The 14,819-nt window shown below is 38.9% G+C and overlaps 2 protein-coding genes across 3 annotated transcripts in view; one reads left to right on the top strand and one right to left on the bottom strand.

Moving 5' to 3' along the window:
• Nucleotides 1-11,815, bottom strand: part of Tgs1 (trimethylguanosine synthase 1) — a 33,267-nt gene extending 21,452 nt beyond the window's left edge. Inside the window, exons 1-6 of one of the 2 annotated variants that reach the window (XM_013009425.1) lie at nucleotides 11,586-11,815; nucleotides 8,244-8,308; nucleotides 6,815-6,999; nucleotides 5,727-6,525; nucleotides 2,475-2,592; nucleotides 1,037-1,123 (exon numbers count right to left, since the gene is read on the bottom strand). In XM_013009425.1, coding sequence (XP_012864879.1) covers nucleotides 1,037-1,123; nucleotides 2,475-2,592; nucleotides 5,727-6,525; nucleotides 6,815-6,999; nucleotides 8,244-8,308; nucleotides 11,586-11,689 — 1,358 coding nt within the window. In that variant the 5' untranslated portion in view covers nucleotides 11,690-11,815. The remainder of the gene's footprint in view (nucleotides 1-1,036; nucleotides 1,124-2,474; nucleotides 2,593-5,726; nucleotides 6,526-6,814; nucleotides 7,000-8,243; nucleotides 8,309-11,585) is intronic. The other variant, XM_013009426.1, reaches the window with a different exon arrangement.
• Nucleotides 11,816-11,895: 80 nt separating this feature from the next.
• Nucleotides 11,896-14,819, top strand: part of Tmem68 (transmembrane protein 68) — a 39,459-nt gene continuing 36,535 nt past the window's right edge. The window contains exon 1 of the mRNA XM_013009411.1: nucleotides 11,896-11,985. The gene's annotated coding sequence lies outside the window, so the exon portion shown is untranslated. The remainder of the gene's footprint in view (nucleotides 11,986-14,819) is intronic.

Below are 14,819 nucleotides of genomic sequence, written 5' to 3'. Positions count from 1 at the left end.
TTGTGAACACATTTTGATGCATTCACACAATGAACACTCTTCAGCACTAAGAAGAACCACTGATAAACAGTAAGCTGGAGGGCAATATACTTAGCTGTTAGGTAATAATGTTGTTAGGATAGTCAATTAAACATAAAGCCCCCATAAAAGGATTACATAAATGTATATACAAGGTATTCAGGATATATTGCTACAGCTATAAGCTAGGCACTGATGGCTCATGCCTTTAATACTAGCTTATCAGGAGGCTGAGATGAGAACAGCAGGTCAAAGCCAGCCAAGGCAGAAGTCATCTCCAAAAAATATAGCAAAAAAGCAAGGTTGTAGGTGTGGCTCAAGTGGCAGAGCACCTGTCTAGCAAACCAGCTAAAGATCAAGGCCCTTCAAACACTAGCAACACATGAACAAAAAGCTAGAATATGCTTAATATGACCCCATTTTTTTCTTTCAGTACTAGGTTTTAAAACAGACAAGTAAATCTGGAAGGATATATGCCAAACTCTTTAAACACGGTCTACCTTTAAGAGTGATTTAAGAACAAGATTTTCACTTTCTACTTCTTCAGTGTTTCAGTTTTATTATTTTTGTAATGAAAAAAGCAAAATGGTTATTGCACATTTGAACAGTTCATGGTGTATCTGTCATGTTCTTTATTTGTACACAGGAGTAAATAGGTTACATGCTAGGTGAAAACTATGTTTATGGCTGGGCTTAAATCTCCTTCCTAAGGAATGATATAATTTCCATTAAGTGAAAACCTCTGTGAGATGCAATTGCTTTATCTGTGAAACAGAGTAACACCAAACTGCTAGAAGTGCAAGTTAGTAATACAGTGATACATGAAATTTATTTGATATCTCTATTATAATGCTTACTAACAAGTTTGCACTTATTTAATTGTAATGTATCAAACACTTTCAAAAAAAGAATTATTATCTACACAAATACCAGTGAGTTTAAGGACAGCTTTAAACTCAGAAAGCCCAACTTAAGTCATTAGGCTTTTTAGTGGATAATAACTTTTATCGATAATTACTTTTGTCCTGAGCCATGTTTGAATCCTAGGAGGGAACCACTGTCATCAAGGTCTGAATCTGGGTTTTCATCGATGTCCAGTTCATGGCTAAACAAAGAAAGGGTAAACAACAATAAGCCATTACCTCCAGTCCACTCATTCAATCAAGTATCAATAGTCAACAACAGCTAGCAGATCCTGGAAGCCAGGAGAAATATTACTTCAATCAGGATTTTCCCAAATGATTTAAAGTACTCAGAAGAGTTTGGAACATAGTAATAAGCGCTCTGATGTTCAACACACTTCAGTTAATTACCTTCTTCTGAACATGATACCAATACTGATTTTTCCATTTTACTTTGGAAAAACACCAATAAAAGCTGTAGCCTAAAATTAATCTCCTAGAGTGATTTCTCTAGAGGTTCTCTCGAAAACAAAGAAACATTTAACAGTTGATCAAAAAAATTTAAAAAAATGTTAAGAAAAATAAGTTGTAATACAAATAGGTAGACCAGGAGAGTCCAACTATTAGATACATTTTACAAATCCTGTCTACCTGTAAACAAGTAAACAAACATGGAAAAAAATATTTTTCACAAAGTTAGTTTTTCCAATTCAGTTAAGGTCACTAAATGTTTTCAGTATCTTCTTGGTTCCAGAAATGTTAAGTACACGAACTCTCTCTAGGAACTTGCAGAAATGAAATGGGTCTACCACAAAGAAGGAATAATATTGAAGAGGCATGCTTCTCTGTACTAACTAACTAAAGCCTCCAGAGCTTGCTTACTGTTTGTTTTTCTAGTGGCTATATAGAGAGCAAAGACATGGAGCTCCTCCCATCCTACTAATGAAATTTCTCTAATGTTGAAATTCTGTAATGATCCAATCTTTGTTATCTACAGTATCAGCATCTGACTATATCCTACTTTACATTATAACTTCATTATTCTGTTGTCTAATTATATCTATAGGTGATAAATGGAACACTGGTTACAGTAGAGTTAGATTGCTCTCTAGTTTTAGGTTACCCACTGTTACAGTTTAACTTGTATCAGTATTCCTATCCATTCAATGAAAGCATTAGAATCAGTGCTATGTCAGCACTAAAAATCTAGAATAACATATACCCAGATTTTGAGGAAAAAAAAAAAAAGAACTGGAGGGAGAAATGGGATACTTATTAGTTATAAGTTATCATCCACTCATAGCACCTGACACATATCACATGCCAACTTAAGTCCACCAAATGATCAGTCCAATTTTACAGATGAGAAATTAAGAAAAATAGAGCATGTGAGCATCAGAGTTGGGAAATGACTCGAGTCCAAAAGTTCAGTGTTACCAGACACCAGATATCCCGCTATTGTTATATGTTGAATGAAGCAAGGAATGGTCCTTCACTCATGGACACAATGCTCACACTCATTTATTTCGCGTATAGAGGAAACCAGCAACTTACCTCCTCTTAAGTTTGCTGGGCTTATGCTCAGGTGGATCTTCCTCACTCTCATCTCCATCAGTCCCATTGGTGTGTGGTCTGTCTTTGCATGTATTTGCCCCCAAAGACTCCTGTGGCTCTGAAGGGGCAAAGGTAGTACAGTGGATTTCCTCCTTGGTTTGACAACTTTTCTGCCAATTGCAAAGGCAATCAAAATATTTCTGTGCCTTTCCTGCAATGAACTGTGTAGTACACCAGAAAATATCATGTTCTAGCTACTTGTATGTCTAGTTGCAGTCTGAGTATAACATAAGAACTGTAGCTCTATCTATATGGTCTTGAACAATCCTCTTGCCTCAGCCTGAGTGCTGAGATTATAGATTCTTATTTATTAAGTAGTTGTATGAGGAGGTTACAATTCCATGAGTACAATGCTTCTTGGTCAGAGTCACCCCTTCCATCATTCTCTCCCATTTCCCCCCTTCCATTTCTACTCTAGGTTACATAAATTGAGTATAATGACTGCATTTGCTTACACTTCCCCTCTCCATTCTTGTAATCACTTTCTTTTCTTTCAAATCCAAGATTGGGACTTACACTTGGTACTTGATGCTTTCATTCATTGGCTAACACTCTACCAACTGAGCCATAAGCCTCCAATCCCATGTAATCATATTCTTAAGGAACTTTAATCTATGTAATTCTAAAGACATATGATTACAATAAAGACACATGATTACAAATAACTTCCCTCCATTACAAAGCCAGTATGTCTTTAGTACAGTTCTTATGGAAACAGCCAGGGCACTTGCTACCTTTAGTTTTGAGCATCACAATGAACATAATGGCCAGTATACTGGCCCCTGTGTTACTACCTCATGTTAATTTCTGATTCTCTTCCAGTATACTCATCAGTATGTCCATTGTAACTTTAGTGCCCAAATTAAATAAGGAATATATAGGGAGTGCAAAGAAGAGTATCAGAAGACTAAAATAAAATCACTAGATAGAAAAGGATGAAACCACTGACAGAAAACAACGAAAATGCTATATAATGCAAGGTTCTTTTTAACAGTTCAGCAAAAAGAGAAGATGACAGAGCTTGAAAACTTTCAGCTAGAAAGATCAGCAACCTAAGATGAGCAGGGTAAATCCATTTGTTAAGTGAAAGGTCAAAACATTTCTTCACAGTTTAAAGAATCTTCAAAAAACTGAACACAGAACTACCTTGTGATCAAGTGATACCATTCTTGGGTATTTATCCAAAAGATTACAAGTCAGGATAACTACTTGCACAATCATATTCATTGCTGCACTATTTTCTCACCATAGCCAAGTTATGAAAACAGCCCAGATGTCCTTTAATGGGCAAATGGAAATGCCTTTTAGTGGGCAAAAAGAAAAATGTCTATGTAGGGCTGGGAATGTGGCTTAGTGGTAGAGTGCTTTGCTTGCATGTACTGGGTTCCATTTCTCAGTATCACATACACAGAAAAAGCTGGAACTGGTGCTGTGGCCGAAGTGGTAGAGTGCTAGCCTTGAGCAAAAGAAGCTCAGGGACAGTGCCCAGGTCCAGAGTTCAAGCCACAGGACTGGCAGAAAAAAAAAAGAGAAAAGTGTCTCTCTCTATGTACATGCTATCTATCTGAGTGTACATATACATATATACATGTATGTGTGTGTATATATGTATATGTATGTATATATAGTTTTACTCATCCATTAGGAAGAACGTTATTACATCATTTGGAGAGAAATGGATGAACCTGGAAAAAATTATGTTAATTAAGCCCAGAGAAACAAAGGACATATGTTTTCTCTCATATATAGTAGTTAGATCTAATTTTTTTTTTTTTTTTTGGTTGTGAGGCCTGAACTCTGGGCCTGGGCGCTGTCCCTCAGCTCTTCAGCTCAAGGCTACTGCTCTACCACTTGAACTATGGCACCATTTCTGGCTTTTTCTGCTTATGTGGTGCTGAGGAATCCAACCCAGGGCCTCATGCCTGCAAGGCAAGCACTCTATCACTGAACCACCTTCCCAGCCCAAATTTGCATATATCTAAACATATACAGGTGACATGCATATCCACAAATGTATTAAGTATGGTATATGAGGGGAACAATTCTAGTGGTGTAACTCCTTTGAATAACTAACCTGTAGTCCTAACAAAATAAATTCCAGGAAGATAGAACTTGAGGTGAAGTGATGTCAAAGGGAGGGTGGTAGATTAATGAAGAGTGGAAGAGTGAAAGAATAAGTCACAATACTTAATTTTATATATGTGAAAAATGGAACTAGAAAAATTGAGTTGGAGTTTGGAGAAATGGAGGAGAATGATAAACGGTGACTTTGATCAAGATGTACTATATTCACAAACTGACATGCTAAATTAAAACTCCTTTGTATAACCACTTAAAAAAAGATTTGGTTCACACTGGAATAAAGCTGAGAACAAAATCAGTCTTTACCAGATGTCTCTAGCACCAAACAGTAAGAATAACACAACTAAAAACTATTTCCTCCTCTCCAATTTTCTGATGTGATGTTTAGAGACTTCTTTTTGTTAACAGTATCTTGGGGGGGGGCAGCAGGAGGGGAGGGGAGATGAGAAGGGGAAACAAAGGAGGAGGCAACAATGCTTGATAAGATATGTACTCATTACTTTTTTTTTTTTTTTTTAAAAAGAGTATCTTCACCTTACTCTGAATGTATTTCATTAGCTTTCTTTAGTTTTAGTTTTAACAGACAATGGTAGCAGTTTGTACAATAAGGATTTTATTTTTAAATCTTATTCAAGAGTCTCAAATTCAGTATTAGATATTTTATTGATAAGAATCCTGAAATCAATCTTTTGTTACAAACTTGAATGATATCTTATTGATATTCTCTAGAAAGTAAGACTTCACTGATCCTAAATGAATTCCAAATATGACTCACATTTGCCTAATGTCAAATGCTTGCTCTTAACCACTCTCTAACTCATTTGATCTGGAAAACTGAAAGGTCTAAGCTCATTTTAAATTAGATTTCTTAAGAATTTTTCCTCGCTGGCCACCTAGACACAGAGTAAGGAATAACATTTTGAGGACCGTATGTAGGTATTTATACTAATGCAAAATATAAATATAAAAACAAGATCCAAAACTTTCATTACTATACTATGAAGCATAGTTGGTATTTAACTCTACCCGAAAGGATAAGTGGAAATTATTGTGCTAAGTAGATTCACTGTGTGAACTATAACTTGGCAGAATAAACCTTGCTAATCTTACCTGGAACTGGTTGGTCTGGGCTGCTATTCCCAGATGAGTTGCTTTCCTTGCTTGCTCCGTTACATGGTTCACTCTGGCCAGAAGCAGGGCATTCTCTCCTGCTGCTAACTTCATTCAGCTGTCCACCACACCTTACAGAGGTTCCTAACTGCCTCTGGTCTATATCCTCTGAACTCAAAGTTATATTACTTATGCCATCAAGTATTTCATTGTGATCTTTATCACTTGAGCTTTCTTTATCAATCATGTTAGGTGAAGATGAAGTTATCAAGTCCATTTTCATGTGATTGTCATCATTCTTTCCTACTTCTGTTTGAGACACACAAGTATCTGTATCATAGCTTGGTGAGGCATCAAAAGTCCAACCCTGAGCTTCCCAATATTGAAATTGTTCCAAATAATACCAATAAAGCTGACTGTAATGTTGCTCCCATTCCTCCTTTGTGTCAGGAAAATTCCAAGGTTCAGAAGAGAGTGTCTGATCTGGATGTTTTTCTTGCCAGCCTTGCCATAACAGTCCTCCTCCATATTCATTCCAATACTTTTCCCATTTTTCTGTAACCTCTAGTTTTGGAGATGTCTTTTCAACAAGATTTTCAGGTGCAATGTCTTTTTTGCTTTGAGATTCACATGTTATGGTGTCCTCAAACTGTTCAACTGAAGATGGATCATCTGAGACTAAAAGATCACTTTCACAGTTTTCTCTCCAAGATTCTTGCATAATTTGATCCAAGTACCTCTTTTGATGTTTTTGCTTTTTCTTTTTTACTTTAACCTTATTTCTACTATTCATAGACACCTACATCAGACAAATGAGAAGTGAATGTAAAATTTACTTCATAAGCTAGAAAAGAAAGTAGAATCTAAGTCTAGTTTGGTATTAAACTAAACCCAATCATAAAAACATGATCCTTCCTCTAAGGAGGAAAAGTCAAAATGAGATATATCTCAGCTTTTAATCTTAGTTAACTTATAAATCTGTACACTTGAAAATAGCAAAGTGAATGTATTTACTTTTTGGATAAAACATTCCTTATAATACTTTAGGAAGGAAACCAAGAAATAGAAATAAGTACATTAATATTTACCTCAAAATTCTTATGTGCAGATACTCCACCAAACTGAAGTGGCAATCCCATACTTCTCATGAGTTCGGCCTCAGAATCAAGTTCACTTTCATCTGGACCTATGTCTTCATTGTTGCATGATTTCATAGTGTTATGGGAATGATCATCTTCCTCCTCTTCTGTAGTTTGGTCTCCTACATCCAACACTCATTAGTTTCATTATAGTGAATATTTTAGTGACAAGTTTTCTCATCCCCATTATAACAAACAACCTGAGATCTAGAATGATTACATGACCTGACAAAAACATGTGAAAAATTTTTTTTTTAGGAAATGTGATATGAACAAACATTAAAAACCAGCCAACAACATTTTGTCTGTCACTGTCTACAAATGTCAATGTCTTACTTAGGGAGGATATCTTACTTAGGGAGGCAATATAACGGGGGAGTACTTATATGTTCCAGGCCTATACAGAACACCACCGACAAAATCAGGGGATTGTAAATCATGACTGGTGGAATTATGTTAGAACCTGTTAACCAGAGAGATGAGAGGTACCTCTTCAAGCCCCTTCACAAATCCTTCAACACAACAGGAATTTAGGTCCCTATATTCTGTAGAAGAGTTGATTAATGAAAGGTCCTGCTATTAAAAGTTTGAAATCTACAAAACTGTAATCTGTTGAAGCTCCTTGATTCTAGACCTTACAGAAAAGCAATCGTTATAATAAAATTTATCTTGTTTTAAACTAGATATATCATACAACTATCTAGAAAAACACCATTTAAGTGCTCTATTAACTATCTAAACTGTGAGGTAATAAAAATCACTTCACACACTTTGTACACTCTAAGTTGAGATGCCCTTTAGGTTCATGATCTCACACAACAGGAAGGGAATCTTACACAACAAAGTGAAAGACTGGCAAAGAGGGGAACCTGCACTATCTATAAACAAAGGTGATTCCACTCATCATTCAATGAACTACATGTAGCCCAGAAGAGCAGGAGTTAAGTTTGGCATACACCTATTTTCCGTTGCTCAGAAGCCCAGTGTTTACAGAAACCTTACTTGTAGCAGTGCACAAATCCAACCGAATGTTTCATCCAATGTATGACTGAAGCATTAGTGATATGCTCCATCTTGAGAGCTGATGGGATTTTTTATTTTATATTATTATTTTTTACTAATTTGACACCTCAGGATGGAGGCTACACAGGACAAGAGAGTCTACATCAAGTCCATATAGTAGCTATGTAGAAATAAAACATGAGATTGGATGAGATTTTAGAAACATGTTTATACATATTTATGTTCATATAGAATACAAAGGAGTGTCTATGATTACAAGATTACTTGCTACTTATATTTTATGCTAGTTAATATAACATTGTGATAAGTTATACATAAATTAATAGTGTTTTCTACCTATATAGTGTTATATTACCTGTATTATTGTCATTGCCTTTGACATAGTAGCCTTTCAATCCCAATTTGCACAATTTTCGATCCCTGTGAAGAAAATTAAAGAGCCATATTGAAGTAAGTGAAAACTGAGAAAGAAGTTGAAGGCAACACAGATTTAACAAATAAAAAAGTTAAGGAATAGAAAAATAATTTGCCAATACATTTTCCTCCCATATAACACAGATGTAATGTATTTCCCATGGAGTCAAAAACTGATAGTATATGTAAAACAGTAACGTTTTCTGATACAGAGTAGCATTTACAATTATAGCTACTACTGAGGAAAGAATCTGATCTTCTTTATGACATATAAACATTTTGCTTTATGATATGTAAAATTTTCCTATTGAGTTGAGTGTAACATAACGTAAAGATTTAGCTTACATGTAAGACTAGTTTTATTTGCAGACTGAACTATCCCTTCTCTACTAGACAATTCCTGGTCTGAACAAAGGTTATCTGGAAAAAACAATGAAGTTTTAAAAAAATTGCATTATTATTATCTTTTTTTTTTGTTGGTCGTGGGGCTTGAACTCTGGGTCTGGGCGCTGTTCCTCAGCTCTTCAGCTCAAGGCTAGCACTCTACCCCTTGAGCCATAGTACCACTTCCGGTTTTCTGAGTGGTTTATTGGAGATAAGAGTCTCATGGTCTTTCCTGCCCGGGCTGGCTTTGAACTGCAATTCTCAGATCTCAGCCTCCTGAGTAGATAGGATTACAGGCTAGATAGGATTACAGGCGTGAGCCACTGGCGCCAGGCCCATTATTATTATCTTGAAGTAGTGTACAAAGGAGATGCCATTAAACAAAGCAGTTTCTGACTATAACGCATCTTGATCAATGTCATCCCTTTCAATATTCTCACCCATCCCTCAAATCCCTTTCATTCCCTCACTTTTCTCTGTAGGTTATGTAATGAATTCCTGACTGTATTCTCCCCCTTTTTCCTCTTCAAATTCTTTTTGGTTGGCTGTGGGGCTTGAACTCAGGCCATCAAGACTATAGTTCTAACACTTTAAGCCACAGCTCTACTTCTGGTTTTCTGGTGGCTAACTGGAGTTAGAGTCTCACAGACTTTCCTGCCTGGGCTGGCTTTGAACTGTTATCTTCAGACCTCAGCCTCCTAAGTAGCTAAGATTACAGGCATGAGCCACCAGTGCCTGGCTTCAGCAGCAATTCTTATGAGGATTATTGCAAAAACTGGACCAGGAAAGCTGAAAATGAGACCTAAATTCAAAGTGGGATCAAAAGAGCCTATAAAATTTGGTGATGCTATCACTTGTCAGTAAAAATGTAGAACACTTAATGTTGGGTTATTTTTTATTTTTTAAAGTTCTTCCTCTGTTGCCTAGGCTAGCCTCAAACTCAGTCTTCCCACATAATTCCTCAAAGATGGACTCTTGCCTTTCCAATGAATGGTTTCAATTACTATCTACATGTGAATGACTCAAGTTTCAAAGATCAGCTTAAATTTCTCTACAGCTCCAAAGCAATACAACCAACTACTTGTACCATCTATTCTTAATATAATTCATTGACTCTCAAAATCAAAATGTAAAAAAAATTAATCCTATGATCCTCACCACTGTTCTAAAAATAAAACTTAACCAAGGAGTTACTTTTCACCTAATCTCCTTCATAACTATGCTTTGACTTTCCTTCACTCCCCCAACTGCAAATCAATTCACAACCCCTAAATCTCTTTTTCCACCTTTTCTGCTTCTACTGCCCATCTATCACAATCCAATCTTACAACAGCTGGGTGCTGTATATCTATCCAATATATATGACTTTCATATCATCATTAACATTGAACCCCAAAATAATCTGGGATGCATGTAGTTTTCTTACAATATCTTGCAAGTTCTACATGTTATCATTGCTTAAAAATCTTGTCTCTGATTTTTTTTCTTCCTAGGCATTGTTTCATTTCACAGGCTCCTTTGCTCTTTAAAGCTATTTTACAGTATCTAGCCTGTGGAATGCTTGCATCTACTCAAATGTACCTCAGTTTATTTCCTTTGGCCCCATTCCAAAGGCTGCTTTCTGAAGACATCTGTGATGCTTGGAGAAAGCTCAGGTTACTCTCGAAGCATCACGTTATTCTTCTTCATAACTATGACAACTGTGATTAACCACTGTAATTCCCTAACCAGATATTTTAATGAGCGATCTATTTCTAGAGCTAGATAATAAACACAACACATTTAGGGACAGAATCTCTGCATTATCCCAGGCCTTACAAGCATACCAGAAACACAGGAGCATGAAAAGCACCCACAGATTAAATGAATACTTATTTAAGACTGAGGATTTAATGCATATTGGGGATTGAACCAGGATCTCACACCACTTTAGCTTCCAGCCCATCCCTTTGCATTTTGCTTGGAGATGTTTTCTCTTAGCTTTGGAGGGAAGATAAGACTAGAACCCAGGATCTTTTTGCTTGGCATCCCCAATGGCTGTGAATGTAGGCCTATGTCACTGCCCTTGGCTGAGACAATTTCTTTTTACATTAAACTTTACAGTATTTTATTTCTTTTTGGATTTTCAGATTACTCCACAAAAACATGTAATGAAAAAAGTCCTTCAAATTTAAAATTGTACCACATTAAGCTACACTTAAAGTTTATTACATACAATTCACTTCCACGAAGATATGAATGTGAAGCATGTGAGATTAAATACACACGATTTAGAGGGAAAGGAATGAGTTAAGTGGCTAATTTACCCGATTTAAAAAAAAATCTAAATTCCAACTTTCTTCTTACTCTCCCTCACCCCCATTAAGTATTTATTATCTATGCCAGACAATTTTTTACCAAAAAAGTTTTCTTAAAATACAGATCTAAAAAATGGAGATTAAAAAATCATTAGGCCTTTTATACCAAATAATTTTAAGTCGTAATAGTGTGTATTTGGGCTTGAGTAGATTTGGTTTGAAAAGGGATGTAAGGTCCGAAAAAGTCTTGAACAGATGTTTTCCAAAGTTCAAACTCTGACCTTATGATGTCACATCTATAAGACATCATACCTTTCATCCACCCTCCCTCCATTTTTCAATGCCCTCATTGTAAACACTAAATGATATCTACGAATTGCCACATTTTCGCATCACAAAACCCCTTCAAAATCGTAGTCTCTCCCTAATAGCAATAGCAGCAGAGGGGGGCGGCCATTCCGTGACCCCCGAGGGGTCGGGCGTTAGAGGCATTCCCCCGCTCCGCAGCCCCCAGGCACTCGGGCTACACCTCCACGACGTCGAGCACACCGGCGTTCCGGCCGGCCTCGAACGCGCGAGGAGGGGAAACGCGGCCTACTCACTTCACGAACGCCCGGGAGCACAGGCAGAGGACCCGACAGTCCTCTTCCCGGCCTTCAATGAACAGAAGCATCTCGGCCACGCGGCTCCAATTCTCACAGCACATGTCAACCACAGCGGCCCAAGCCAAGCCTCTGCTCGGCAGTGGAGACAGACAAGAGCCGACCGCGGTGGGCCTGGCAGGGAGAAGCTCAGGAATGGGCCCGGGGCCGCTCGAGCCAGGAGCCGGCCGGGGAAGCCGCCACAGGAAGTGGTTCCGGGTGACTACAGGAAGGGGCGGGGCGACGCGCGGTGTCACACTCTAGGCAGCCCGGGCTTCTTCCTCACGGGGTGCCCCACAAGTCATTCCGCATCTCCCGCCACCGGGGTGGAGCCGAGCATCTCCGCTCCTTTCTGTCCGAGGTACGTCGATCCCGCCGTGATTTCCCGTCGCTGGGTGGGCGTCGTGTCGGTCTGACCCGGCCGGTCTCCCTCCGGCCTCCGGAGTCCCCCACGCGGGCGGGCTGCGCTTCCCGCGGGGGTCCGGCTTCGGAGTTCGGCTGGGACGGAAGGAGGTCGCTCCTGGTTCACAGGGGCTGGCCGGTTCTCGGCACGCCTCGTGGGAACTCAGCCGCGGGCTCCCCGAGGCCTTGGCTGGCCCGGTGACGACCCGGAGCCCGCTCGACGGCGCCTTCGGGTACACACGCCGAAAGCCGCGCAGCGCCCAGCCTGTGGACAGGGCCCGGCGGCTCCGCCCGCGGACGGGCGGGCGGGGACCCTCCATCCCCCCCCAACCCCCCGGGCTGCTTGCTACCCGTGGGGCCAGGCAGGCGACCGAAGCTTTCTCAGCTTCATCCCTCGCGCATCATCTGTAATCGAAGTTGGGTTTATAGGTGGGAACACTCGCCCCATATGCCAAATAAACAGACATGGTGAAGGGCAGGCAAAGATCAATCACATACCAACTTAACATCTTCCCCCGTCTTCTGGGGGCGGGGGTAGGTACAGACATTGGCTTCAGGTTACATAGACTTGAGGGCAAGGGATGAGAAAGATAGGCGTACTTTAAACAGTCCCAAGTTGAAGGGATGGCCTGGCTGACCATTAGCTTAGTCTTTGTCCGGAACAGCCCTGAAGAAGTTATTACTTTATTACGGAGACAGAACAGGAACAAAGTGGTTTTCTGAGGTTTTGTCTGTTTTAAGATAAATATAAGAAGGCAATGGCTTGTTTGAGGGGCAGTGTGCATTCCACACAAGATGGGTACCTGAATCTTTTCTCCTGGAAAAAAGTCATGATTGCAAAGGGACTGCAGTGGAGAATAATAGTTCAGATCAAAGGGCACAGATCCAAAGTTAATTTACTGGGCCCCACAAAAGCATCTTTTTAAAATTGGCTTTTATATAACTACTGAGGTTGTTACAGTAGCAACAACAGTACCTGTCGGGGCTGCTGAAAGCATTAAATAGAAGGATGTGTATCAAACCTTTCATCTGTGCTATTAATAGTTACACACCTGGTAAGGCATCCTATCTTTGGATGAAGTGTGCAACCTGTAAAACAGGTCTCTGCCTTCAAGCTGTTAAATATCTAATAAGAAATATGCATATGTCCCAGTGAGATGGAGAGAACTGTCACAGCACCGCTGTGAGAATTTGTTGTGTGATTTTCCCTGAGACTGGCCAGACAGCTTCCTCCCAGAAGCAAGTTGAGACCTGAAAGTTTTTGGAGTTGAGGAGTTGGTTTGTGCTATTCATGCTGAAATTGCATTAGTATTTCTATTGCTCTAGGACGAGGTAAAGACTGAGTTAAGCCCAGTATCTGTGAGTCTAGCACATGGGAGAATTTCAGGGCCAGTTCTGGGCCACATAATGATCTCCTGTCTTTCAAAAAACAAAAGAAATAAAGAGAGAACTGAGTTAAAACTCAGAGGGATTGTTAATATTCAAGCCATATTTATGAGTGGATAGAAATACTAAGTTTTAAAAGAAGTTATTTAATCCCATATCCTTTCTGCTTTATTTTGAAGTCAGAGATAGGCCCACCTTAGGGATTTAAGAAGGCACAAGTACTGTACAGTTCCACATACACCATGTTAGATATGCAGTGTAATATCATAGGGATGGGTGGCTACATTAAGGACACAACAGAAGCATCAAAGAGAAGAATGTGTTAGCAAAGCGTTGAAGGATATTCCAGGATTTCTTCCTCTTTTTTCTTTGTTTAATATGGAAAGGTTATTCATATCAGAACCTTGAGTTTGAAGCTTGGAATTCAAACGGTTTAAAATTTTTTCTATCTAAAATTTGTTTTGCATTTTTGAGAAAAGATTGACTATGTAATGGAGGCTGAACCTCAAACTCACAATCTTCTTACCTTACCTTCTTGAGTGTTGGAATTAAAGGCATGTGCCAGCATGTCCATTTTTTATTTATATTTTAAATTGATACAGTAATTTTACATATTCAGAAGGTACAGTGGGGCATTTTAATGCATATATACAAATGCATATACAGTGTGATATAATGATCAAGTCAGGATAATTGACATATATATCATTTCTTTGTGTTGAGAACATTCAAAGTCATTTGTACTGGCTAATTTGAAAAACTCATTGGCAGTCAGCCATAGTTACCCTATTGTACTTTAGAACATTGGAAATTATTCCTCCTTTTCAGCATCCTTGTACCCATTACCATCCTCTTTCCATCCCTTCCTTCCCTACACCCTTCCCAAGATCTGATAACCACTATTTGCTTGCTTGCTTGCTTTCTATCTTTCTTTCTTTTTCTCTCTCTCTCTCTCCCTCCCTCCCTCCCTCCCTTCCTTCCTTTTTTCATTCTTCCTTTCTTTCAATTTTTTCCAGTCATGAAGCCTGAACTCTTGGCCTGTACTCTGTCCTTCAGCTCTTCAGCTTAAGGGTAGCACCCTACCACTTGAGACACATTGCCACTTCCAGCTTTTTTTCTTATGTGGTGCTGAGGAATCGAACGCAGGGCCTCATGCATGCAAAGCAAACACTCTACCACTGAGCCAACTTCCCAGCCCAATTTATTTCATTTTTATAAACTTTAACTTCCACAAGTAAGTGAGAACATGCTGTATTTGTCTTTCTATGCTGAGATATCACTTAGTTCAATGCCTTCCAGTTTCTTCCATATTGCTTCAGAAGACAGAATTGCATTCTTAGCTATAGTAAATAAGGCTGCAATAAACATAGTCGTGCTGGTAGCTTTAGTGTGGTCTTGTTTGTAAAC

The sequence above is a fragment of the Dipodomys ordii genome, unplaced genomic scaffold, assembly GCF_000151885.1.
Source record: "Dipodomys ordii isolate 6190 unplaced genomic scaffold, Dord_2.0 Scaffold9, whole genome shotgun sequence".
Classification (NCBI taxonomy): domain Eukaryota; kingdom Metazoa; phylum Chordata; class Mammalia; order Rodentia; family Heteromyidae; genus Dipodomys; species Dipodomys ordii.
The sequence above is the reverse complement of the archived record's forward strand: the minus strand, read 5'-3'. Positions and strand labels throughout refer to the sequence as shown.